Source organism: Alnus glutinosa, chromosome 6, assembly GCF_958979055.1.
Source record: "Alnus glutinosa chromosome 6, dhAlnGlut1.1, whole genome shotgun sequence".
NCBI lineage: Eukaryota > Viridiplantae > Streptophyta > Magnoliopsida > Fagales > Betulaceae > Alnus > Alnus glutinosa.
In genome coordinates, this window is record NC_084891.1 from 27,090,284 (window position 1) to 27,116,484 (window position 26,201).

Sequence of the window (26,201 nt, forward strand, 5' to 3'; positions counted from 1 at the left end):
AGATCCACAATCTTGAGAATCAAGACCCTCAGTAAACGTTAGCTAGGTACAATATGGCCTTAGACTACATTGTCTATTCATGTGCAAGAACCGAACCGCAAACTTTTTAACACCAACATCATAATAGCTTCTTCAATTGCACAATGTCCTCAAATTCACTAGACCTAATAAATTTAGGCAATCAGAGAGATTGAAACAAGCTATACCATGATCAAACTAATCAAACCAAAAATATCTTTTCTTGCATTGATTAGACAAATCATCACAAGTTCATCCTAAAGAAACCCTAGCTAGTGGTCTCTTTGTTCAAGCATTAACTTCCATAGTTACATCGTAAAGGTCGCCATAAGTTATCTTTTGTTCAGTTGCATACAAATAATTTTTACGTAGATAAGCATGAAAAGAATTCTTCCCCCATTTTGACAAAACAATAAGGACAACGCATTCAAGAGAAAAATAAAAGTTCTAGTATTAAAGAAAGGCAAATATAATAACTTAAATATTAAAACAACCACTCAAAATTTTTCTAAATAATCAAATTACCAAAGAAAGTGGTTAGTAATGTCAAGTAGCAGAATTTTCTTAGTCTAAGAAAAAGAACATAAGACAGAATACTATACAAAAGTTACCGGGCCGATGCGGCCAGCAACCGACACTCAAAACAAAATCTTCTAGAGGACAAATTACCATCTCCAACTTCTTTGGTCTTTCAAATAAAAATTATTCCACTGCTTTCTTGCTTTTCTTAGCCTTCACCTTTGTTTCTCCATTCTTCAACTTCAACAGCCCACTCTTCTTCTCCTTCTTTCCACCAGATTCCCCATCTTCAACAGGCAACCCGACCTTTCTTTTCTTAATATTATCTTCCATCTTTCCCTTCGCAACCAGCAACCCATCTCTCTTATATGTTAGACCATCTTTATTCTTCAACTTACCCGGCTTCTTTACGCGTTTTGACTCCCCAGAAATCCTGTCTTCAGCCTTATCTCCCTTTTTCCTCTTCTTACTCCCCAATTCACCACTACCCATTTTACCATTCTCACGATCCTCACCTTCACCAACATCCCCGCCTTCAATCTCATCGGTGCCCATTTCATCTTCATTAAACACCTCACCTACAATCCCGTCCATGTACCTCACTTCATGAATCCTCCCTCTCTTCTTCCCCACTCTCTTACCCTTCTTCCCCTCATCCTCACCAACCTTTTCACCCTCTCCCTTCTCTTCCTCCTCCTTCACTCCCTCAATCCTCAACCTCACATCCGGCACCGCCTGGTACAGTGGCAATGCCAATGACTCCAGCAGCTTCAGATGCAACGATCTCACGCCCACCCACTTCCGGGGCACAATCTCCGCAATCCCATTGATCACAGCCACCACATTCTCCACAATCTCCTCCTCCTCCATACTCACCCTCGCCACCTTCACCACACTACAAGTCCCTGTCTTCAAGAACAACAGGGCTGAAGAGTAGGCCTTCTCAATCTGCTCCTTCCAATTCTTGTGCCTCAAGTCCACCGGCACTGGAATCTTCTTCTTCTTAAAAAAGTGCTTCCCCAACAACCCAGGTAAGAGCGGCACAATCCGCTTGTCTGTGAAGAACATGTCGTATGAATCACACAGCTTCCTCTTGGCCTCAAATGGGCGATAGTCTGATTTGAGCTTGGACAACTTGAGGACCTTGGAGATGGCTATTTGGTCGGATTCGATCTTGGATTTGGCGGAGGCTTTGTTGAGATTGGAGTGGGGGCGATCGTCAACGATGAGGCAGAGCTCTTGGGAGAGGTTGGGGGGGTGGAGGGCGTGCGGGAGTAGGATCTTGTGTGGATTCACACGAGACTGGGAAGGGATTTTCTTGAGGGTGAGTATGAGGTAGAAGTATTCCTCGTGTTCTAGTAGCTGGGGCTTTTCGGTCTCCGACTTGGAGTTTCTCCACTTCAGGAGTGCCTTCACGGCTTTGTGAATGGTCTTGGTGCTGACCCTGGAGGCTGTTGGAGGTGGGTTTGGGTTGGACATTGCGATGGATGAATGGTCTTGGGGATGAATGGTCTCGGTTTCAGCCACAATCATATTGAGAAACTGCAAGAATTGAACAAGGCAAGTTTTCAGCGGTTGTCCTCTTCAATACAAGCAAAAACTATGCATGACAGTGACAAGAACATTCTTAAAGCTAAAACTATGCCCAGTATGAAACAATTTTACGTGAGACCAACATTCTTAAAGCTAAAAATATACAATATCACGGCCTTAATATGGAATTTCATCTTCCTTCCCATATTTAATAAACGTTAGTAGAATAAATGATTAGTTAAACTACAATGTGAGATCCATTTTACACTTTCTTTTCAAAAGGATAACCTTGAGTCGGTTTCTTACTCATTTTTCCCATTTTCCCGAAAGCAAGGAACTAAAGCAACGAAACATCCAAAATTCTCAAATCCCATTTTATTCTTTTAATTTCCTCCATTTTCTAGGTAACCAAACGAATTCTTAAAATCAAATGTCAATCATATTTAAACCCTAAAAAGTCGCTTACCTACAAAATTTATACTACGAAAAAAAACACCCTAGAGAAACGAAAACCCAAATTCTATAACACATGCAATTTCACGAATTTCAGTAAAAGCTGCAGACCGATTTCAGAAACAGAAGAATTTACATACACACAGAGATTCGCGTGCATGTATATATGAAACCCTAGATAAAGTGATTCAAACCTCGAGTAAATAGAACTTGTTAAGAAAAAAGGAACAGAATCAAAAGCGTGCAGCAAATGAGTGCCATATATATACAACGAGTTTGAATTTGCATTTACTCACAGAGAGATTGGTCTGTAAAATCTTTGGCGAATAGTGAGAGACAGAGAGAGAGGAATGAAGACTGTGCAAGGTAACTTCTCGGACCACCGGCGTTGGAAATGGGAAGGAGAGTTGAGTCAGTGGACAGTCGACTGGTCCGTCTGTCGTCGGGTCGAGCGGCGCTGGAGGCTGGACGGCTGGAGTGAAAGAAACGTAGGGTTGGAACTTGGAAATGAGATAGGGAAGAGAGGGGGAGAGGGGAGCGGCAGGCAGCCTTTCAAGCAAAGCCTCACTGAGACCTTGAGGGGCTGACGGCTGAGAGTGAATCGAGCAAGCCTCACTAAACTCTCATTAACCTATCCATGAGCAAGGCTCACTCATAATGAGCTGGAATTTTAGTGGTTGTGGGCTTATGGGCTATACAACCTGGTGAAGGGAAGCCAAGCCCAAATTCTAACTATGTGTTTGCTGCGTTTGAGCATTTTCATTGGGCTAGTCGTCTCTGGGCTGAGGCAATCAAATGGAAATGTGGGTCCAGAATTTAAATGTTCCTTTGAAAGGACGGTAGACAGAGCCCAACAGCCTCGTAACTAACGGACAATTCATATCTCATTCATTATTAAAATGAGCCTTGTGGATTAGAGATTATTAGACAGGCTAAAGCCCAAAGCTTACCAAAAGGGAAACAATTCCAAATGAGTCAATTTTAGATTTTTTTCTTATAGATTTTTTTTTTTCTTCAAGAAATTGGGGCCAATGGCCCCTACCGCCCCCCTCCTCCTCCTCCGTCCCGGCCACCATCATCGGAATTGGTTGCTGTAATTCAGTCAGTGTCGCCTGATTTCAGCAATTGGATAGCGAAATTTGGGGACCTTCAGCGATAGATTCGAACTACCAACAAACTCCAATGCCCGGTGGTGAGTGATTCCCACAAACATGCATGCAAGAATGAAGAGTTTAAATCCAAAAAATCGTAAATCATTTTCCAAAAATTAAATAGGCTTTTACGGTCAAACTGAAATTGATTTCGATTAACCATCATTTTCAGTTGCACCAAACACCAAAAAATTTAAAAAAAAAAAAAAAAAAAAAAAAAAAAAAAAAAAAAATCAAGAATGTTTTACATCCAAACAAACTAGCATAAATGTAACACCCCGGTCCCATATTAGGAAGAGATAAATAACTCACATAGAGTAAGTGGTTTATAAGAGATAGATGAGTGCTAAGTCCCACATTGTCTAATTACTAGGTGAAACTGGGCTTTACAAGTGATTTTAGAAAAACTTCAAATTGACTAGTTATTCTGGGGTGATAGCGCAGATCTGGCTAGCGCTTTTCTCTAGGTCGTTACAAATGGTATCAAAGCCACTTAGTAACGTCAGGTCATATGGTATTTGAGCACTGTATGACGTGACCCTGACGAGGACGCCAAGAATTTAAGGGGGGAAGTTTGTAACACTTCAGTCTCAGAGTGAGTGGTTTATAAGAAATAGATAAGTGTTAAGTCCTACATTGCCTATGCTAAGTCCTACATTACTTAATTACTATGTGAAACTAGGCTTTATAAGTTATTATAGATCAACTCTAAATTGACTAATCATTTTTAGGTGATAGCGCATATCTGACTGGCGTTTTTTTTCTAGATATTTACAATAAAACTCCAAAAATCCAACCTCTCACAGGTTGTTGGATAAACTACATATGCAAAAGCCCATTTGCAAGATTGCAAGGTCCGTATATCAAGTAATTCCAACCATTTTAAGTCAACGAGAATCAAGCTTCTTACCACACTACCTCCAATCCCATCTCATCCCAACACTCGTATCACTAATCAAAGGCTTATCTGAGTATGTTAAAGAGTAATTCTGAATGTTTTTTTTTTTTTTTTGATTAAAAAATAATGTGAATTTTAAAATTATTATTAAATCAAAATTTAATAATGATTTATCACAAATTTAATAATTATTTTAAAAGTCATATCATTTTTAGAATAATACAAGAACAACATGTAGCATTACTCGTTTGTTAGCAGAGTAATGCGAGAAATCACATTTTTATTTTACAATTATCACACAATGCTGGCGTGTCAATTTTAACTAACCATTAAATTAAGAGAAATGCTAGGGGTTCAAATTTTTTTTTACCAAGATGATGTGAAACTTATTCATTAGAGATAATCAAAATAATTAATAAAAAGAAATACTAAGGGTACCAATGAATAAGCTTTACATCATCTTTAGGGGTGTATTCGAGCCGATCTTGAGCGAGTACCAGTTGTGCGAGATCGACTCGTTTAACTTTCCATCAAGCTCGGGCTCGGGCTCGAGCTCGACACGAGCCTAAAACTTATGTTCGAGATCGACTCGTCAATGTAAAATTCATGATCGAACTCGAGCTCGAGCTCGATCATTTTGGTCGATCTCGAGCTCGAGTCGAGTACTCGAGCTCGCTGAATCAAATTATTTCAATTATTATTTTCTTTATTTTAGCATAAAAATAAAAATAAACAATAGAATAAACCAGTTTTGAGCGAAGATAGAAGAGAGAGACTAACAGCTTTCTCACGAGGTCGGGTCCAATGCGGTACGCGTGGCGAGAGAGAGAGAGAGCGTCCTCCATCTTCTGCTTTATTGGAGCAGAACACAAATTGGAAGAGATAAACATATAAGACATCGAAAGAAAAGGACATCGAAGACAAGAGAATCGGAAAGAGAAGAGACATAGTGTGCGTACCTGGAAAATATGAGATCGAAAATGAGAAACGACACCAATTTTGTTAAGAAAGAACGCCATTTCTTAACAAAATTGGGTTTGGCATGTAGTGTTTACCGATGAGGTGATGAGTTTCATAAGGTAGAAGAAAACTAGAAAAGAGGTGCAAGAATAAGAAACAGGAAGAAGAAGAGATGCTTGCGAAGGGAGTTTCCTGCAGGCAGCAGTGATTAGCTTCACGCGTCAGTGACAAGACCTCACTGTGCTCAGCGTTGAGTGTCTCGAAAGCTCGAAATTAACAAGCCAACTTCTTATCCCAAAAATGCCCTTCTGTCCTAAAAATGAATTAATGTGTCCTGCAAAGCATAAGCCAGAACTGTTCTAAAAACTAATTGACTGCAACCCAAGGACATTTTCGGGATAATAAGTTCGCTTGCTTATTTTGAGCTTTCGAGACACTCAACACTGGGCATAGTGAAGTCTTGTCACTGACACGCGTGAAGCTCATCATTGCACGAAACTACCTTCGTCACTTGCCAAACATCTAGTTACGAGAGTAGAAAAAAGTTGTATACAGCAAAAAGGTGGATAATGGGAGGGAGCAAAAAGTCAAAAAAATAAAATACAACAAATAAAATAAAATTATATAATTTACTATTTCACTATATATCGTCTGGCATATTTTATTATTATTTTTTATTTTTTTGTACTCTTCTTTAAATTTGCACTCATAATAACTATGTTTACTTTAAAAAAAAAATTAACCTATAATGCATTAATGATATAATTTAGTATTATAAATAATCAAAATTACATTTTCACACATTATCTTTTGAAATTAAGTATAACAATTGTAAATATACTAAATATTACATTTTAATATGTATCATTATATGTACTTATTATATTTATAAGTATAATGAGTAGCATATATAAATATCGGTATATATATAAAACAAATAATATATATGTCTAATTGTATATATGGTATGTTAATTATATAACTCTTCATAAATTATGATACAACGTACAATTCATAATCTTAATAATTACATACTTAATAAGTTAATATAGATATAAATATAATGATAATATCATATAATCTGTCATATGATTTCAAACAAATAAGTATTATCATTTGATCTTAATTAATTAAATATGTGATATAACTTATAAGTATATTATATATAACGATTCTGTCAATTTATAAGTATTTAATTATTAAAAAAAATGTAACAATAGTTAATAAAAATATTAATAATGGTAATTATTATACTTTCATATGGTCCTATATATCTAATGATAATAATACAATCTTTTTTTCTTCTTCTTTTTTTATTTTTTTTTTTATTTTTTTTTTAAGTCTAATGATAAATATTAAATCATATGATTCATATCTAATGATTATTTAGCATAAATGCATAACGTTATATCATATGATCTAAATTTTGATGATAAAACCTAAATTGTGATTATAATGAACACCTTGGTAATTCCAATCAGACCAACCGACCAATCCTAATAACTTAATTTGAAATTATAATAATTATATTGCCATTATATATGAATAATATGATTAAGTTTCAAAAGTGTCATTATATCATATGATTAATGTGAATTCATACTTATGTATGTAATTATTTATATATCTAATCGTTGTATCTAAGACTCTAAGTATTAATAATAATTACTAGATATTTAAAATCTTACATCATACTTAATCAGTATATCTAAGTATCTAAGTATCTAAATACTTGATCATTGTATTTGTGTACTTATATGACATTATGTGCTATAATTCAAACTTATAGCTTGTACCATATTTTTATAATTTATAATTGTGAATTATGAATCATATCATATCACTTGACTTATGGAATTATAATTTATATTTGATAATAATGATAAGTATAACCATTATAAGTCATAATTATTATAATTCCTAACTATCTTCTAATAATACTAATATCACATGAATCATATGATCAGATGATCTAAGTATTATCGTATGATCATATGACTCATACGATCTAAATTATCTAACAATTCTTATAATTTTAGATCTTGGATCACGTGATAATGGTAATGTAATGATTCATAAGTATCTAATAATAATACTTATAAGTTATAACATTGGATATAGTGAAACATTGATTACATGTTATATGTCAAAATGTTATATTATTATATGATTATATAGTCATATTATATTACATGAATAATATAATATAAATCATATGATGAAGTATCTAAATTGTCATTATATCATATGATTAAGTAATTAACAATTAAGTATTAATATTATTCAATTTTACTATTTTATATTCATATTGATATGACCAGACAATTATAACCAATTACTATTTGCTGACCATTTTTATTTGTTATTTAATTTATGCTTACATAGAGTATATTGTTTATTAATATGCTATATTATAAAAATAAGTTATATATATATATATATATATATATTTACACGAGTCGAGCCTTAATAAACGAGTCGAGCTTTATACGAGCGGGTTCGCGAGCTTTAGTCGAGTCGAGTCGAGTTTATACGAGTTTGCATCGTTTAATAATCGAGTTTGATTTTCGTGTTCACGAGTAGCTCATTTAATAATCGATTCGAGCACGAGTCGAGTTTATTCGAGCCGATCTCGAGTAAGCTCACGAGTAGCTCAGCTCGTTTACACCCCTAATCATCTTGATACTCATTTATTGGTAAAAGATTTAGTACATCTAGCATTTCTCTTAAATCAGTCATTGTAAAAAAAAAAAAAAATGCAAGAATTGATTGGAATTAACGCATTAATATTATGAGATAAAATCGTGTAGTTTCGAATTTTATTATTGTTAATATGTTTGAAAAATATTTTATATTTTAAATTATTTGTTAAAGTCCTTTAACTTAATAATATAAAGGGAAAAATACACATAACCCTCTCAAACTACCACATCATTGTTAATGTCCTCCTAAACAACTAATAGTGCCAATACTCCTCCTAAACTATCAAAAAATGGCAATGTCCCCGCTTATGACAAAAATACAATTCATAAAATTATTATAATTTAAAAGAAAAAACTAAAAAAAAAAATTTATTTAAAAAATCTAAAATAATAAAAAGTTATAAAATAAGTAGAATAAAACTGGTTTTTCGTCTTATTCTTTTTTCATTTGTCTTTTTAAAAAAAGAAAATTGTTTTTATAATTTTTAGTTATTTTTTCGTTTGTTCTTTTTAATTTTTTTTTCATTCTTTTTAGTTTAGTTTAGTGTTTTTTTTTTAAAAAAAAAAATATTATAAAGACATTTTTGTCTTATTTAAAAAAATTTAGGGTCATTTTTGGGCATTGATATTTTTTGATAATTTGAGGAGTGACATTGACACAATTGATAGTTTGAGAAAACATTGACAATTAAGTCGTAGTTTGGGGAAGATATGTGTATTTTTTCCTAAAAAAATAAATTATACCTAACAAAAAAAAGTGGAAAGATATTTATTTGGGCTAATTGATTTTTTTTTTTATAATAAAAATAATCGAAAAAATATTAGGAGAAAACAATAACATGGCCAAATGATAGATTTTTTTTTTTTTCCCCTTTCATTTATTAAATATACATCTACTCCGTGATTCAATATTGCTTTGGCTAATCCCCATAGACAAATTATTGCCACTTGCAATTATTGTAAGATAGTGAATTATGTGAAAAAGAAAATGCAAATAATTGAGAGACAAAGGGTTCTCTCATAGACCCTACATCATGAATAAATGTAAAATGCTCATTTCCATCAACCAATTATTTCAAGCTAAATTGTAGTGTGACTATTTGTTTTAATCATTTTCAAAGGTGATTGTTCATGATCATACAAGCCATTCAAAATCTAATTCAACCTATAAAATGGAGGGTTATTTTTAAGCAATCATCTACACACTTCTCCGTTACTTGCACCACAAAAAATTTCAAAAAATGAATGGTTCATATTGAGTAGTGAATTATAAAAGTACTTATAAGTGTTAAGTTTTACATTGATTTATCATTTGGCGATATTGAAATTCATAACTATAAGCGTTTATAAGGAACTCTAATTACAATTTAACTTGTCATTTTGAAATAATAACGCAAAAATGAATGACAAAATTATGGAGTTGTTATTTACGGATGCAATCGCGGGTAACTTTGATCAAAGAATAACCATTTATAATTAATATTTTAATTTGTTATATTTAACGGTGTTCATAATATCACATAATATTTACCATTAAATATGTAAAATATAATATGAATTATAAAAATGAGAGAATCCTTATCCCCCAACAGCCGAGCTTATGTTTATCTCTTCCCTTTCTCCAAATATTTTTCAGATTGATTACGAGTTTCGTCTGCTTCAATGTGTCTTTTTTTTCTTTTTCTTTTTCTTTTTACACTTTTACTGTACATTTGTTTAAACAAAGGCCAAACACCAAAAAAAAAAAAAAAAAAAAAAAAAAAAAAAAAAAAAAAAAAAAAAAAAAAAGTGAAGGGGCCACATGCCCATTGGAGATTGGTTATATCCTTTTGCTTATGATATATCTCATCTCTATAAGTACAGTCACCACCAGTAGGCTGACAGCTGACCCTAACAAAAAAATTATTATTATTATTAGTTGGCTATTTTTAAGACAGGTTTAAGTTTGAGATTTTAGAAAGTACGATTTAAAAATATTAATTTGAAAGTATATAATTTGAAAAAAATAATTTTTAAAATCAAAGATTAGGTTTTAAAATTTTATGTTTTGTAAAAAAAATTCGTTGTCTGCAATTTGAAAAAACAATTTTTTTTACGTTTTCAAATAATAATTTTTTTAAATAATTAATTTTCTGCAAATCGATTTAAAATCGTATTTTTTTTATGTTCGAAATCACAATTCTAAAGGGACCTTTTTTTTTTTTTTTTTTTTTTTTTAACATTACCTTCATTACTGGAAAAAAGCCCCAAAAAAAGGGGATTATAAGTGACCAAAGGTCAATACAAATGTAAGAGTAAAACAGAAGGCGATTCCACCGCCTGAATGCGAAAGCTCTGCCCATAGGCCAATGCAGTGACTAGAGATAAAGAATCTCCACCCACTAAGTTAGGATAAAACCTGACTTAAAGCAGCTATCAAATACAACAGACTAACATTACATGAACATACATTTTGGCCTCTCAATACAATAAAGCATAACACAACTAAATATAAGAAGCCTGGTCTAGTTAAAAGTCACCTATATAATATCAACCTATTGCAAAGATACACTGTAAAAAGACAATAATATACAAATTCAAACAGAAAAAAAACTCACTGTCCTTACAATAAAAAAGTCAATCATTACCTAAGTCGGTGCGTACAAGACACGCGCTATCTCCCGACACCCCAGCAGCACCCAAATAACAAAAAACCGTATCATTCCACGTGATCCAGTGGGTGATAATGATATTTGAGAACTGGCGTTGCAATTAATGGCGATGATAGCTACACGTGAGAAGTGAGAACTCCATCTCGAACACCTGAAACGGCTGGCACCGACGTAAACGGAACGGAGATCTGGCGGGACCAAATTCATATGTGCTGTGCTTTGAAAATAGCGAGAAACAAACGGCGCATGAACGGTGTCCCCTTGCCAGCTACATACTCAATGTTAAATTATAGAAACCATTATTAACAAAAGAGAAAGAACAAAAAAAATATGTAAAAGCCATTTCGAGGTAAGGAGGATCCCATATAATATAACGTTCTATAAGTCATAAGTGTCATTAATTGAATTTAACTGTTTTGACGTGTTCAAACTTTAATAATGTATATATTATTACTTCATTTAAAAAATTTAAATGACAAGATAAAATATGCATTATTATATAAACAAAATAAAATTTAAATCATAAAATAATTGAGTTTAGGATAGATGTAATTTATCCAAGGCTCCGTTTGTTTCGATATAAAATGTTTTTTTTTTTTTTTTTTATAAATATTTTTCGGTGTTTAGTAAGACTACAAATTTTGATCAAATCAAAAACATTTTTAGTTGACCAATAATACTTTCTTTAATTTTCGTAAAATTGATTCTCTTATTTAAAACTGTAATCAATATTTAGAGTTTGACATTTTCCTTCCTTCATTCTCTCTCTCTCTCTCTCTCTTAGTTCATTATCTACCGCTGCTGGAGATCATCAGAATACGCCTTCAAAGGTTGCTTGACGTCTTTGATTTTTCATACAAATCAAATGCAAAAATATTTTTTTAATTGAAATAATTTTTCTAATAAATTTATTCACTCAAAATATTTTCCAACTAAAAATATTTTAGTTCGATACAAACGGAGCCTTATATCTATTACATCGTGATCCCATGAAAAGAAAAAAAGTTGAAAAACTGTCAACACCATTTCATCCACATTTATGGGGTCCCAATAAAAGGACCATAATGTGTACTGCCCAAATTATGGTCCTTTTATCGATTAGAATCATACTTCACTTCTAGTAGCATAATATAATATATTTCTTATATGAACTCATTGTTATGTATATTATAATTAAAAGGTCAATATTATAAAAATATAATCATATTATATATATTATAAATGTTAGGTACAAATCTTTATTTTATTTCTTTCTTAAAATAAAATTTATTTTATAAATTTATATAAATATAAATAAAATAAACAAAGATAACAAACCAAAAAATAAAAATATCTTCAAACATCTGTACACAAAGTCACATGATATGGTTGAGCACTTCCAAAGTCATTAGATATGATAATTTATGGAGGCAGGCGAATTAATTCAACTATTGAATGCCTCCAAGTTTGGTCGATAACTTAAACTAGTAACAATTATTTCGGTTACTGATCAAGAACAATTATTTATTTTTGGATGAATCTTAAAAGTTGGGACCCCATTTTGAATTAAGATCCTCTCAAAAATATATTTATCCGAATTTGACATAATTCAGGTAGGTGATTGTGAGATACCAATTATAGAATTCACCTGACCAAATAAAAATTAGGCTGCCCAACCGCTTATTCGGTCAAGTGGGTCTCATAAGTAATCTCTCACAATCACTTACCCGAATTCTTTTAAATTCGGACAGATAATTTGAGAGATTCTTAATCCCTTACTTTTGCCTTTTTTTTGGCCCGTGAAGATGAGAAATGTTTAATTTCATTATTTTGGTTATTTTTTGTTCATTTCAATACAAGAAATAAAAATTCAGTATTAAATTTGTGGGTTGGTTAATTTTTGTAAAAAATGCATAAGAAATGAGACAAAATACTTGTAAATTGGTGAGAGGAGAAGCTGGTTTTCATTTACACCTTTAATGCGTTCTAGGTTCCACAACAAGATTAGGTCAAAATAGCAAAAAAGGACCAGCAAAAATACAAAGGGAAAGCGAAGATTCGCAGAAGCCTCTAAATACACCTTCCCCCTTTTCCTAAACTGCAGACAAAAAAGTACACGAAATTAGTGATGCTTCGCTGCCACCGACTTGACTTCTATTGGCTCTTGAAAAAGATTAATGAATGAACGTGTATCATGATTTTAATTTTAATTTTTTTTAAAATTTTAATTTTTTTGTATTTTTAATGTGAATTTTATAAATTTAATGGTTGATTTGCAATATAGATGGACAGCATATGAATAAGGAATAAAAAATAGGTGTATCATCTCTCTTTTTTATTTATTTTGTCAATATTTTGAGTTGTTGGTTAAAATAAAAAAATAAAAAAATATTAACAAACAACTCAAAACACAAAAAAAAAAAAATCACTTTTGTTTTACATCATAATATTTTTGCAAATCATTAAAAAAATAAAATAAAAACTCCAGAAAACAAATTAAGAGACATACCCAAAAACATAAATAAACAATACCCTAATTTTGTAGATGAATATCAACAAAAAGCACAACCTAAGGCCATGTTTAGGTAAACAATTTTTTATTATTATTTTTGAAAAAATTATTTGGGTGAAATTTTTAAATTCAAAGTCTACTCAAGTTTTTTTCAACTTTTTTTCAATCTTGTCTCAAATTTTTTAAACCATCTAAACATAATTTAAAAAAATAAATTTTTTTAATATTTGTAATTTTAAATATAATAAAAAATAATAAAGTACAATAAAAAAAATCACACACACAAACGAGCCGTAAGTTGTCATGACAGCTAAAATAAAGGTGCTTGCTAGTCCTTGGCAAACAAATTTCTACCCACATGTTTTGACAAGTATTCAAGGACAATTTAGGAGTAAGGTGTACTCAACATAGGTACCCTATGTCTTCATTGAGAGCAAAAGAGTGTGAATGAAGGAAGCAAAGCAAATAAAGCAATAGAAAAAGACCCGAAGTTTGCTCTACAAGCAATGGACTGCGGTCGAAGACCCCACAAAAATCGAGCAATGGTCTGCTGCCAAGCCAGCTTGACTGCGTTTCGAACAAGAATTGTAGGAGATCTCAAGAACGATAATGCCAAGGATAAATAATTTAAAATTTTTTTAGATCTTTTAAAAAAATTTACTATTTGTTGAGATGGTGTTAAACAAAAATATTAGCGACGGATTAAGGCTTTAATCACATCTTGACACGTGTTAATAAGTTATAAAAGAGTTGTAAGTGTATTATTTCTCAATAAATTAAGATATATACTTGAGAGTAGATAATGTATACTATGCATATCAATTAGTGCAAATATAGTTTAGGATTTGTCGACATGTAACTCTCCGATTGCACCAAGAAATAATGAAAGAAATGAAAATATTAAATTTCATAGATTTAATAATGTATATGTTGCAATGTTATTAGAAAACCTCAAAGCTGTTTAAGGCGGGAGCAAACTTATATTAGGCACTGTCTTGCTGACGATAATGATATAATATATATATATTTTGACATGTCCACATAAGAAGGAGGATGGTGATTCATACTAGTGACCTCCGTTTTATAAGACGTGGTCTTCAGCCGATTGAGCTATCATTTAAGAACACGATATAAAATAAATAGTTGCGCTTGTATTCACTTGTAAACTCTACACCCCCTATTATAGTAATTATTATTAAGGCATGCCCTCGAAATTAGATTATTTTATTATTGTCACATGCAATTAACATATTCTAGAGCAGTCTAATAATTAATTAGGTTAAATCATCGAAACCAAACATATAATTTATCCATAATTCCCCCTTCAAAAAAATAAAAAGAAAAGAGAGAGAGAGGGAGAGAGAAGTCATTCATCCAATAAGGAAGGGATTAAAAAAAGGGATGGAATCATGGAAGGCATGTGGCATGGCACATGGTACCGACCCTCGGCCATGGGTTAGATTGGGACACCGATGGTAACACACGATAATGTTTTGTCATATGTGAGAATTACAAATCGAGAGGAAATGATTGATGCCATGGGAGGAATCACAGATGCAAACAAAGCGAAAGGGTACAATATGCATAGTGGGTGCCCGATTAGGTTAAGCTTTTCTTATATATAAGAGACCCTAATAGCTTCTGACTTTAGATTGTTCCCTTAATATGATTATTGAAATCATTACCTAATTCTTCAACTACTAAGCTTTTAGAATATTAAGACTTGTTTGGTAAAGTTCAAATTTTAGATTGAGATTCGGTACAATACATTTTTATTCGAATCGTAACAAACAAATAATAACAAAAAAAGAAAAAAATGTAGCTATCGAGCTGGTCGAACTAACCCTTTGTGTATTAGCCACCGAGTGGTTAGACTACCTTTAAATAGACATTAAGTGCGATTTGATTACTCCAAACCGACCATTGAGTATTGGCTAAATCACTCCCGTAACCAAATGATTGATTCGGCCGACCCAAAACTACCCATTAGAGCTGACTTAATCACCCAAAATGAGTAGTTTGGTTACCCCAAGATACCATTATTTATTTCTTTTCTTTTCTTTTCTTTTCTTCTCTCTTTATTATTTTTTTTAAAAAAATTTGATGTCATGATTTGCACAGCTTATTTGAAATGAAATCCCAAATAAAATGCATTGCATTTGCACCTCACTAGGTATTGGACAAAATCTCCATTATTCAATTTTAAGTTTTTAATAAGTTACTTTAAAAAAGAGAATTGTTGCAAGTTCTCAATTTCATGCTTTCAAGTGCATATATATTTCATGAGGTGGCAATGAAAATTATCATTAAATTTAAAACTCAATAATAAGTTATTCAAAATCTAATGATGATTTTTAATGTCACATAAGAGATTATGAACTTAAAAACGTGAAGTTTTTTTAAAGTTTAATTTTAATTTTAATTTTTTTTTATCAATATGAGAGGGGGAAAAAGAAAAATTACAGCGGGATAAATAACAAAATACAAAACAGGAATGGGTAAAATAAAAATGACCCAACTCATTTCTCGAGAACTAAAGTGTCAAACCAAGTCTAATAGAGGTTTACAAGGGGCGTAACTGTGTGTTGCTTTTGGGGGGGTTAATGTCTCTCGAATATTTTAAAATTGCCCATCAAATTTTTATTTTTTAAAATTTTGTACCCCACCATTAAAAGTATCTTGTTCCGCCCCTATTTACAAATCAGGTCTTGAAAAAGCCACGTCTGGAGACCGCTGAACTCCACTAAAAATGTGGGGTAGAAATGTTATATATAGCATTTCCATTGGGGAAAAATGGGACAACTCACGACAACAAGAGGCCATAGTCTTTCTTTTTTATTTTTAATATTATAAAATAAAATGATTTTTATTTTTTTTTTAAAAAAAGAGTTTAAAATAACAGAAGTGTACTTGTTGTGAGCTGACAATATGAAATTTAAAATAGCAGGAAGCAGAGAAGTACAACGATTGCCTCTGCTGCAGTCTGCAGAGTAGCAGTGATAGTAGTAGATCAGAAGCTCAGAGCTTCTCTCCAACTCTAGTCCCCACAAACATTTCGCCGTTAAGGAGCTGCATTTTCGAATTTCCCTCCTCACTGTTGGAGAGAGAGAGGGGGAGAGAAAGACATGGGAACTTGCTCGGTTTCCAAGCTCCTAATCTTGCTCTTCACGGCCTTGTTTCTTGGTTCTGAGCTGATCCAGTGCAGTGTCACCTACGATAAGAAGGCTATCATCATCAATGGCCAAAGGAGAATCCTCATCTCCGGCTCCATTCACTATCCCAGAAGCACTCCTGAAGTATGTAATCTTTTCTTTGACTTTCATCTAAAAAAGGTGGTTAATTTGTGGATATTTGTGACATTTGGGTGTTTTTGTGAACTGGGTTTTGGTGTAGATGTGGGAGGACCTTATTCAGAAGGCCAAAGATGGAGGCTTGGATGTCATTGACACCTATGTGTTTTGGAATGCTCATGAACCTTCTCGTGGCAATGTACTATTCTATTTTATTTTGGTTCCTTGCTTCTCTTTTACACTTATTTCGTAGTTCTAAGCTTATTTTGCCTTTTTCTGAAAACTGGTTTTTAGTATAATTTTGAGGGGAGGTACGATCTGGTGCGGTTCATCAAGACAGTGCAGAAAGTAGGGCTCTATGCTCATCTCCGCATTGGACCGTATGTTTGTGCAGAGTGGAACTTCGGGTACCTATTAACTTCCATACATTTTTTTTTTTTGGCTAGATCTACATGTCTTCTGTTTTATGGCAGAGTAAATGCTTGGTATGAGAATTTTAAATCTTTCTCTCTATTCAGTTTGTGTGAGTGTTGGATTTGACTGTGACAGGGGATTTCCTGTTTGGTTGAAGTATGTTCCTGGTATCAGCTTCAGAACAGACAATGAGCCTTTCAAGGTTTTTCTTCCTCTACTTGCCTTTTGTTTCATGAATATTGAGGTGTTATGTGATCTGTCAATTTGATGGGAAAAATGGTAGGAAGTAATAATTATAATGCTGATGTTGGTTTAATAGTTAACACTATCAATGTTTTGTCTCGAAGGTGGCTATGCAAGGTTTCACCCAGAAGATTGTCCAGATGATGAAGAATGAAAGACTATTTGCATCACAAGGCGGTCCCATCATCCTTTCTCAGGTATTGGTCCTTGATGCATGACCTTGTAAAGTTATGGTCCTGTAATTATGTTTTGCTGGAGATCGAGGTATGTGTGGTAGGCAGTAGCAATTTTTGAGTTTTTTATAAATTGAGAAAGAAAATTATATGCCAAGAATGGATTTGGCTCTCATAAGTCATGACAGTGGATGGTTCTTGTATGAACTGATTCACGTTATATTTGTTTCCTTGATTGCTTAGATTGAGAATGAATATGGCCCGGAGAGTAAAGGATTTGGAGCTGCTGGTCACACATACATAAATTGGGCTGCAAAAATGGCTGTTGGATTGAATACCGGAGTCCCATGGGTGATGTGCAAGGAAGACGATGCTCCAGACCCTGTGGTGAGTTATCTCATTCTCTTTTAAGTACGAGACTTACCTTGGTCTTCCATGATACTTAAAATTTGGCTTTAGTTTTAGATATTATAATGGTGTCAAGATAAGAACCCTTTCTTGAATTTTAACTTTCAGTTAATGTTCTTGCTTAATAGATTTCTTTTAGCTTCATTTGGAAATTATGAGTTATGTCTCTCCATATCTTGAAAACAGATAAACACATGTAACGGTTTTTACTGTGATGGTTTCTCTCCCAACAAGCCTTACAAGCCTACCATGTGGACCGAGGCTTGGAGTGGCTGGTAAGTATGTCTCTTCACCAGTACCTTTGAAGATGATTATATGAACGATACTCCTCTGATTTGGCTATCTCCCCACCATAATGATTAGGTTCACAGAATTTGGTGGCACACTTTATCAGCGACCAGTTCAAGATTTGGCATTTTCAGTGGCTCGCTTCATACAAAAGGGTGGCTCATATATTAATTACTACATGGTTTGTTATCTTGCATGATCCAGTTATTTGTTTCAAAAAGGTCTTACTTTGCCTGTCATTGAATTTGAGGTTTCAATTTATGGCATTTGACCTCTGACAGTATCATGGAGGAACCAACTTTGGACGCACTGCTGGCGGTCCGTTTGTTACAACAAGTTATGACTATGATGCTCCAATTGATGAATATGGTGAGAAAGCTAAGCTCATACTCATTGCCACAAAAATTCTCAAGATTTTGGGATGCTCTAATGTATTCACCATTTAGGCATGCCTAACCAGAAACTTTAAGTTATGATTCACCGATCTATGAATTTTGTTAGTGATTTGTGGAGTTCTAGAATTGCTCCTAATGGAGTAATTCTTTTCATATTCTCCCTAATACACAAATGTTTTCTGCACTCAAATTCATTCTAAACTTCCAGGTGAATATATTGCCACCTCTTGCCAAACCTTCTGACAATACTTCCCGATTTTATCCTGCTTTGAGTTCAATACTATAGATCCTGATTTTGTCTCTAAAAGAATAGCATTTTCGCAATATTAGTTTATATTTTGAACTCCTAGTCACAGCTAACCACTTCACACTGTTTAGGTCTGATCAGGCAACCTAAATATGGTCACTTGAAGGAGCTTCATCGAGCTATTAAGCTGTGTGAACATTCTTTAGTTTCTTCAGATCCTGTTGTTACGTCATTAGGAACCTATGAGCAGGTTAGCCTTTTCTTTATTGATCCTTGTTTTCTTAGTTAAACAACACAAATCAAGACTAATTTTGACAATGGGATTGCTTTACTCAATTATGGCCATCTTCCAGGCTCATGTATTCTCTTCAGGACCAGGACGGTGTGCAGCTTTCCTTGCAAACTACCACGCAAAATCTGCTGCTAGGGTGATATTCAATAACATGCACTACAATCTGCCTCCTTGGTCAATTAGCATCCTTCCTGACTGCAGAAACGTTGTATTTAACACTGCTAGGGTAAGTACTGTTCTAGTTTCATCCCAATCCATGTCAGAAGGAAAAGCAACTCATGGCCAAGTAGCTTGTTTATGCATTGTTCTTTTGGACCAAGTACTGATACAAATCTCCTGTCCACAAAAAGGTGGGAATTCAAACTTCACAGATGCAAATGTTGCCTACCGATTCCCAATTGTTCTCGTGGGAGACCTACAATGAAGATATTTCTTCTCTGGATGATCGTTCAACAATGACAGTTGGACTCTTGGAGCAAATAAATGTTACCAGAGATACTACTGACTATCTATGGTACATGACCAGGTGAGCTGCTAGATTGTGTAATTCTTGAATGGCTATCTCCTAATTTGTCAATTAGTAGATTAATGGGTCTCAAATTGTTCACTTTCATTACTATAGATTGGTAGTGTAACGCAATGAGCAAGGAATCTTCTGGGAAATAGAGGGTTAGATTGGGGAGAGAGGAGAAATGGAAGATGGCTCAATCATTGTGGGGCTTGCAGAACCCATCTTTATGTTAAATGCTTCCTGAATCTTTCTGCACTAATAACGTAAAAACTCCATTAACTTGTACACTGGAAAGAGATACATCTGGAGGGGACGTGTTCTCACCCATGATAGATCTATTTTGGAATTTTTTTTTTTTTTGTATTAAAATATTTGGAAATGTTTTTGTGACTTTCTGGTTTGGATGTCATTTCAGTGTTGACATTAATCCATTGGAATCATTTCTGCGAGGAGGACAAAAGCCCACTCTTAGTGTGCAGTCAACCGGCCATGGTGTTCACATCTTCATCAATGGGCAATATTCAGGTATGTTGAATTTAACTTTCCTTAGTAATTGAGTAGAAATTGTCATTTGCTTGTGGATTATCATGTGAAATTTAGTACCTCTTGCGTCTCACACCAGAAAACTGAGATCCAATAATAGTTATAAACTTGTTATTATAGGGTCTGCCTTTGGAACCAGGGAGCAGCGGCAATTCACATTTACTGGACCAGTCAACCTGCATGCCGGAACAAACAGAATTGCACTACTCAGTATAGCTGTGGGATTACCGGTTAGTGCCATGACTTTGTCTGAATGCAACTCTGGCAGTTAAGTCATTTGTGAAACTGCAACTGTAACTGGCCCATACTCCTATGCTATGGGTCCTCTAGCATAAGCCATTAAGTTATTCAGGTACTGACTACTAAAAATTTGTGTTGAAGAACGTTGGATTCCGTTATGAGACATGGAAGACGGGAATCCTTGGTCCAGTTTTGCTCAATGGCCTTGACAAGGGAATAAAAGACGTATCATGGCAGAAATGGTCCTACCAGGTCAGGCAAAGCACTTATGTATACACACTCACACAAGATCATCTTATTTCTGTATGTTTCATCATTGTCATACATCCCAAAAGTTTTTTCTCACAGTATCTTCTGTACATAGGTTGGCCTAAAAGGAGAGGCGATGAATTTGGTCTCTCCTAATGGAGCCTCATCTGTTGATTGGATCCGAGTATCTGCAGCTACTCAAAGCCAGCGTCCTTTGACATGGTATAAGGTAAGGAAACTTCGAGAAAACAAAAGATAGAGGAAGTCAGATATTAGTATCAAAGACAAGTTCAGGCTTTAGAGGCTAAATTGCTTGATACCTGCAGGCTTATATCAATGCACCTATAGGAGATGAGCCATTGGCTTTAGACATGCGGAGTATGGGAAAGGGTCAAGTGTGGATCAATGGACAGAGCATAGGAAGATATTGGATGGCCTATGCAAAGGGCAGTTGCAATACTTGTAGCTACTCTGGGACATTCAGGCCTGGAAAGTGCCAATTTGGTTGTGGGCAACCAACCCAAAGATGGTATTATAATGTTACTCTCTAAAAGACAAATTTTAGCATAGCAATTATATTTTTAGACATTCCATCAAAGATGGCAATTGAGGCAAAAGGCAAGCTGAGCTTTGGTTTATCAACATTCCATCGTACTTGTTTATCTTACATTATGTATCTTTCAGGTATCATGTTCCAAGGTCCTGGTTAACGCCAACAAGAAATTTGTTGGTAGTTTTTGAGGAACTTGGTGGGGATGTATCAAAGATTTCTCTTGTGCGGAGATCCGTGAAAAGTGTTTGTGCTGATGCATATGAGAACCACCCGACAGTTGCGAACTTCAGTGTTGAGGGCCATGGTGAATCAAATATACTTCAGCAGTCCAACGTTCATCTGCGGTGTGCAGCAGGGCAGTCAATATCAACTATTGAGTTTGCAAGTTTCGGAACTCCTTCCGGAACTTGTGGAAGTTTCCAAAAGGGAACTTGCCATGCACCAAACTCTCTTGAAGTTGTAGAGAAGGCACTTCCTCAACTACAAACTTGCAAATATGGATTTCATCCGTTAAAACTATTATATTAACGTCTCTTTTACATTTCATGTTTCACAGAAATGCATTGGGCGGGAGAGCTGCTTGGTTACCATATCAAACACTAACTTTGGGACGGATCCATGTCCTAACATGTTGAAGCGATTATCAGTTGAAGCTACTTGTTCTTCAGCGGGTACAACCACCCAAACCAACTCAAGGAAATGAGACACTGTAAAAGGAGGTAGAAACTTCCGGATGTAATCATCATTAACTGCATGTGATGGCATGGTGTGAACTGTATGTGAAGCAAGTGATGAAAAGAAAGAACGAAAGAACATTCAGCATCGTCAATAGATTGCTCGTCGTCAAGTTTTAGAACGTGTAGTTAAGGGTATCTCATCTAGGCAATTACAATGTTCTCCTTTCCTGGAAAATATGCTTCTGCAAGTGATTTCTAGTGGATGGCAAGTGCTCTTTGCTTGAAGGTTCAATAAGGGGTTGAGCTCCAAAAATGATTCAATATAAAAATTACTGAAGGGCTGAAGAAAGAACTAGTTAAGCACAGGTGGCACTGCTTAATGGGAAAATAGGTGCTTGTAGAGTTATAATTGTGTAAAGATTGAACTGAAGCTACATTCTAAATTACCGTCATTGCCGTATTGACGTGTTCACTTAATGTGTGATACTAATGGTGCGTTTGGTTCGTAGTGATATTCAATATTCGAACCGGGTTTTTATTCAAAAACCCATACCCGGATCAAAGTTGAATAAAACCCATGGGTCACTTGAATAAAGTTTGAATAGTTTGAATAAACCCATTATATATATTTTTTAATTATTTTTTACCATACCAATCATTATACACAACTTTTCATACAATCCAATCATTTCTAATCATTTTATACTATTATAAAACACTTTTTTAAAACCCATCATATATTTTTTATTATTATTTTTTACCATACCAATCATTATACACAACTTTTCATACAATCCAATCATTTCCAATCACTTTATACTATTATAAAACACTTTTTTCCAATCTTCCAAATTCAACACCCAAACACATATTCAAAAGAATCTAAATTATATTCAACATCCAAACACATTTTCATTGCCTTAAAATCCGTGATCAGATTATGAATATTATTCTACTTTACAAGATTCTCAGTGCTAGAATCCAAAAACTGGTCGACACTATCTTCTACTTGTTAGTAAAACATTCCCTTTTTATTTGCTCCTCCCTACTTCAATGCAAAGTGGGAAAATTGCTCATTGCTCATTTGACAGTTAGCTTCTACAACAACCTCTCATCTAACATGTTCTCTTAAACTAATATTGTTAAAATATTAATGAGAAAAATATAAAAAAGTTCTATGAACTAACAATTGATTTTAGAATAGGTCCCTGATCTAACAATTTGTGAAATTGGAAGTATGTTTTCTAATAAAATAAAGGGGGAAACACAATTTACCCCTCCAAAGTATCATTATTTTGGCATTTTAGCCTTCAAAATTTAAAAAGTGAAACTCGAACCTCACAAACCATTGAATTATGACAATTTAACCCATATGTTTGGATGGAATATAAGTCTATTTTTTGGCCCCGAAACTCTCAAAAATGTCATAGTGTTAGAAAAACTAAAAAAAAATGAGGGAAATTTTATTTAACTCTCTTGAACTTTCTTTCACTTTTGCAATCACTCTCAAAGGCAAAAAAAACTCCAAATTTAGTGCATCCAACTTTAAAAAATTTGTAATATCACCTTTCTTGTTAGGATTTGGAGTAGAAAAATAAAAAAATAATAAAAATAATAATTAAAAAAAAAAGATAGAAAGAGAAAAATTTGAAGGTGGTCCTTTGGCCAAATAGTGGTGGCAGGCCATTTCTAGCGCTTGTTCCATTTTATAGCGTGCAAACCTATGGGGTAAGGGGAGTCACTTTCTTGTCCCATATCTTTCACTTTTTTTCTTGGCAGGTTTTGGCCTAATATATTACCCACCGCCCAAGAAAACGGAATTACGTGGTCCAGCATCTCACAAACTTGGAGGATGACAAAGGACGAGGTGGGGTTTCCAAGGAGAGGCTCCTTCCTTTGGGGGGGGAAAGTTGTGTTTTTTAATCATCTTCAAGGATTGGGGAAGAAAAAGAAGGTGGGCGCACCAGGATATGAAGGCCTACGGTCCTACCCTAAAGCTTCGACAAAGTTATGGCCAAATGGTAGCAAGATAAGCAGACTAATGGATGCTTAACATTTTGGTAAAGTGATTGTGCCGATCAAGTAAGGTTCCTTAACATTTATCCTCTGACACCCAAAGAGACGAAAAAAATTGGTGCCAGTAGGGTTATGAAAGCTTTCGATTTGCTGGCCCTTGCCATCCCTTCCTCGAAGCCTTTTCTTCTTTTCATTCATTTCCACCTCTTTTGGATGACATTAGAATATTAGCTATCCACTTAACAAAGACTTGTGATGGAAAGAGAAAAAAGAAGTGGGGGCAATCATTATTAACTTCCAGTTTCTGAGAAATAAGATGTTCTGTCATTTTACAGTGCTTGAGGCCCCAAGAGATCTCTGCTCCAAGGGTGACATTTTCCAGCCAGCTATATGGTAAAATGAGATACAAATATACAATGGCGTTGAGATTGATTTTATAGATGACAGGATTAGAACACAGCTTCTATGCCTAAAGCTGGCCGAAAGAGGTCTGGATAGAGATCTCCAGGGCAACAAATGTGAGAGAATCCAAGCAAATTTTGGATTTTCCCCCCATTTGTTTGGATAGGTAGGCCTTATAAGAATTCTCACACTTGCTGCTCGGATTACTAGCAATTCGAACAACAAATTGCTGGAAATCTTGATCAGACTGAAATATGGTTCTACTCCTACATCTTTGTCATAACAACTGTGCAAGCTATGGTGTTCAACCATTATATTTATATTTAGCTACTCATTTGAAGGCCCAACCAACCGAATGAGGACAAAAAAAAAAGAGCTTAAGATATGAACATTGCACCAAAAGCATCCTAGATTACTTCAAATCTCTTAAACCAATAAGGGAAATGAGTAACATGTAGCCCAACAGACAAGCACATATATGTGAGCTACGCAGCCTACGCACACATACTGCGGATCTTCCACAAGACCCATAACCACACTTTGTTCGCCCAACAAGAACAAACTACAAATTAGTATTGAGGTTCATATATCCTCTACATTACAAATCAAGCAGAAGCAGAAGCAATGGCATGCTTTGCTATAGTCCGCTCCAACTCCTCTTTCTTTGCACCCACAACCTTGTCCACTAATTTGCCTTCTTTGAGGAACACAAAGGTTGGCATGGCCTCCACAGCCCAATCCTCAGCCACAGACTGCAGATAACAATCACACAAACATAGGTTGGATTTTGTTGAACTACAAAGGAAGTTCATGCCATTTAATGAGATGATCCTAATATAATGTAGAATTTTGATAAATTACCCCTCATACAAAAAGCTTAAGCTAATAGCATCTGGTGAATTTAATCAATTAATCATTATTCTAACACTCCCCTCAATGAGGGGGACCTAGCAAGTTGAATTAACTTTGGTAAACTGAAGTTAAGGGTTATATCACTTACCCAAAAGCCCAAGCTATAAAAAATTGAGAAATTAATCACTTAAATATTATTCTAACAAATTTACCCAAAAAATATTGGGTTTAATGATTTGAGACAGATTAGGACAAGATTTGCTTACCTTCAATTCATCCACATCAACCTTCAGGAATGTGACATTGGGCATCCTCTTAGCAAAATCTGCCAGAATTGGGGCAATGAAACGGCATGGTCCACACCATGAAGCCGTGAAATCCACCACCACCTATCAAAACAGCTTTCTTTGTTATGCAATCAAAAAAAAATTCAAGAGATTATAAAAAGAACAAAAGCAAAAAACAAATGCATTGATTCCGAACATTTAAGGCTGAAACAACAAAAGCAAATCAGACAAAACCATGATTAACCAAATACATTGTTTGGTTTGAGCAGATATTATATTTGTAATGAAGCAACAATTAAGAGAGAAAAAGAAAAATCAATTCAGTGGCTCTCACTTGTCTCTGAAACCCTAATAGAGCTGCATATGCTTTTCTAAACAAAGACCAAAACTTTTTGAGCCAATCCAATAACCAAACCAAACCCAACAAGACCCTTATATTCAAATCACGTAATAGTCACTCCCAACACCTTGAAAACCCAAAATCCAAAATTTAGAAGGAAAAAATAAAATAAAATTGAGGGTGGAATATGAAAAGAAAATAACACACCAAAAAATAAAAAGAGAATAAATTGTGGTTAAACATACCAGTTTCTTGGACTCGTTTTCCTTCTGGAGATGCTCGTTCCAAGCTTCAACGGTGTGGCAGCTAATCACTTGACCCTCTTCCGCCATTTTTTCTCTGATTCCTTTCTTTCAAAGCTGTGATTCTCAAAACAATTTGATATTTGACCGATGGATAAAACGT

General features: G+C 34.2%; 3 protein-coding genes across 3 annotated transcripts; 1 reads left to right on the top strand and 2 right to left on the bottom strand.

The window, feature by feature from the left end:
* Nucleotides 1–471: 471 nt before the first annotated feature.
* LOC133871030 (uncharacterized) lies at nucleotides 472–3,142 on the bottom strand. Its single transcript, XM_062308370.1, has 2 exons — nucleotides 2,820–3,142; nucleotides 472–2,079 (listed from the first exon to the last, which is right to left on the bottom strand). The coding sequence occupies exon 2, from the start codon at nucleotides 2,068–2,070 to the stop codon at nucleotides 721–723; it is 1,350 nt and encodes a 449-aa protein (XP_062164354.1). The 5' UTR covers nucleotides 2,071–2,079; nucleotides 2,820–3,142; the 3' UTR covers nucleotides 472–720.
* A 13,144-nt stretch (nucleotides 3,143–16,286) lies between these two features.
* On the top strand, nucleotides 16,287–22,371 carry LOC133871053 (beta-galactosidase 5-like). Its single transcript, XM_062308405.1, has 19 exons — nucleotides 16,287–16,672; nucleotides 16,770–16,865; nucleotides 16,961–17,073; nucleotides 17,216–17,282; nucleotides 17,428–17,520; nucleotides 17,740–17,883; nucleotides 18,091–18,179; nucleotides 18,268–18,373; nucleotides 18,474–18,561; nucleotides 18,966–19,084; nucleotides 19,188–19,352; nucleotides 19,477–19,652; nucleotides 20,053–20,162; nucleotides 20,301–20,410; nucleotides 20,562–20,672; nucleotides 20,785–20,898; nucleotides 20,996–21,198; nucleotides 21,354–21,690; nucleotides 21,779–22,371. Exons 1-19 carry the CDS (start codon nucleotides 16,502–16,504, stop codon nucleotides 21,923–21,925), a joined length of 2,559 nt encoding a protein of 852 aa, XP_062164389.1. The 5' UTR covers nucleotides 16,287–16,501; the 3' UTR covers nucleotides 21,926–22,371.
* A 2,337-nt stretch (nucleotides 22,372–24,708) lies between these two features.
* LOC133871054 (thioredoxin H1-like) lies at nucleotides 24,709–26,201 on the bottom strand. The gene is made up of 3 exons (XM_062308406.1): nucleotides 26,042–26,201; nucleotides 25,436–25,558; nucleotides 24,709–25,069 (listed from the first exon to the last, which is right to left on the bottom strand). Exons 1-3 carry the CDS (start codon nucleotides 26,126–26,128, stop codon nucleotides 24,923–24,925), a joined length of 357 nt encoding a protein of 118 aa, XP_062164390.1. The 5' UTR covers nucleotides 26,129–26,201; the 3' UTR covers nucleotides 24,709–24,922.

What these genes read in the sequence shown, in the direction of transcription:
- LOC133871030 (XM_062308370.1), bottom strand. Translation starts at nt 2,070, where the DNA reads ATGATTGTGGCTGAAACCGAGACCATTCATCCCCAAGACCATTCATCC.
- LOC133871053 (XM_062308405.1), top strand. Translation starts at nt 16,502, where the DNA reads ATGGGAACTTGCTCGGTTTCCAAGCTCCTAATCTTGCTCTTCACGGCC. An exon ending in GTCCCATCATCCTTTCTCAG is followed by an intron (nt 17,521 to 17,739) that starts GTATTGGTCCTT and finishes TTGATTGCTTAG; the next exon opens with ATTGAGAATGAATATGGCCC. An exon ending in CATTAGGAACCTATGAGCAG is followed by an intron (nt 19,085 to 19,187) that starts GTTAGCCTTTTC and finishes GCCATCTTCCAG; the next exon opens with GCTCATGTATTCTCTTCAGG.
- LOC133871054 (XM_062308406.1), bottom strand. Translation starts at nt 26,128, where the DNA reads ATGGCGGAAGAGGGTCAAGTGATTAGCTGCCACACCGTTGAAGCTTGG. An exon ending in AAAACGAGTCCAAGAAACTG is followed by an intron (nt 25,559 to 26,041) that starts GTATGTTTAACC and finishes CTGTTTTGATAG; the next exon opens with GTGGTGGTGGATTTCACGGC. An exon ending in TTGATGTGGATGAATTGAAG is followed by an intron (nt 25,070 to 25,435) that starts GTAAGCAAATCT and finishes TGTTATCTGCAG; the next exon opens with TCTGTGGCTGAGGATTGGGC.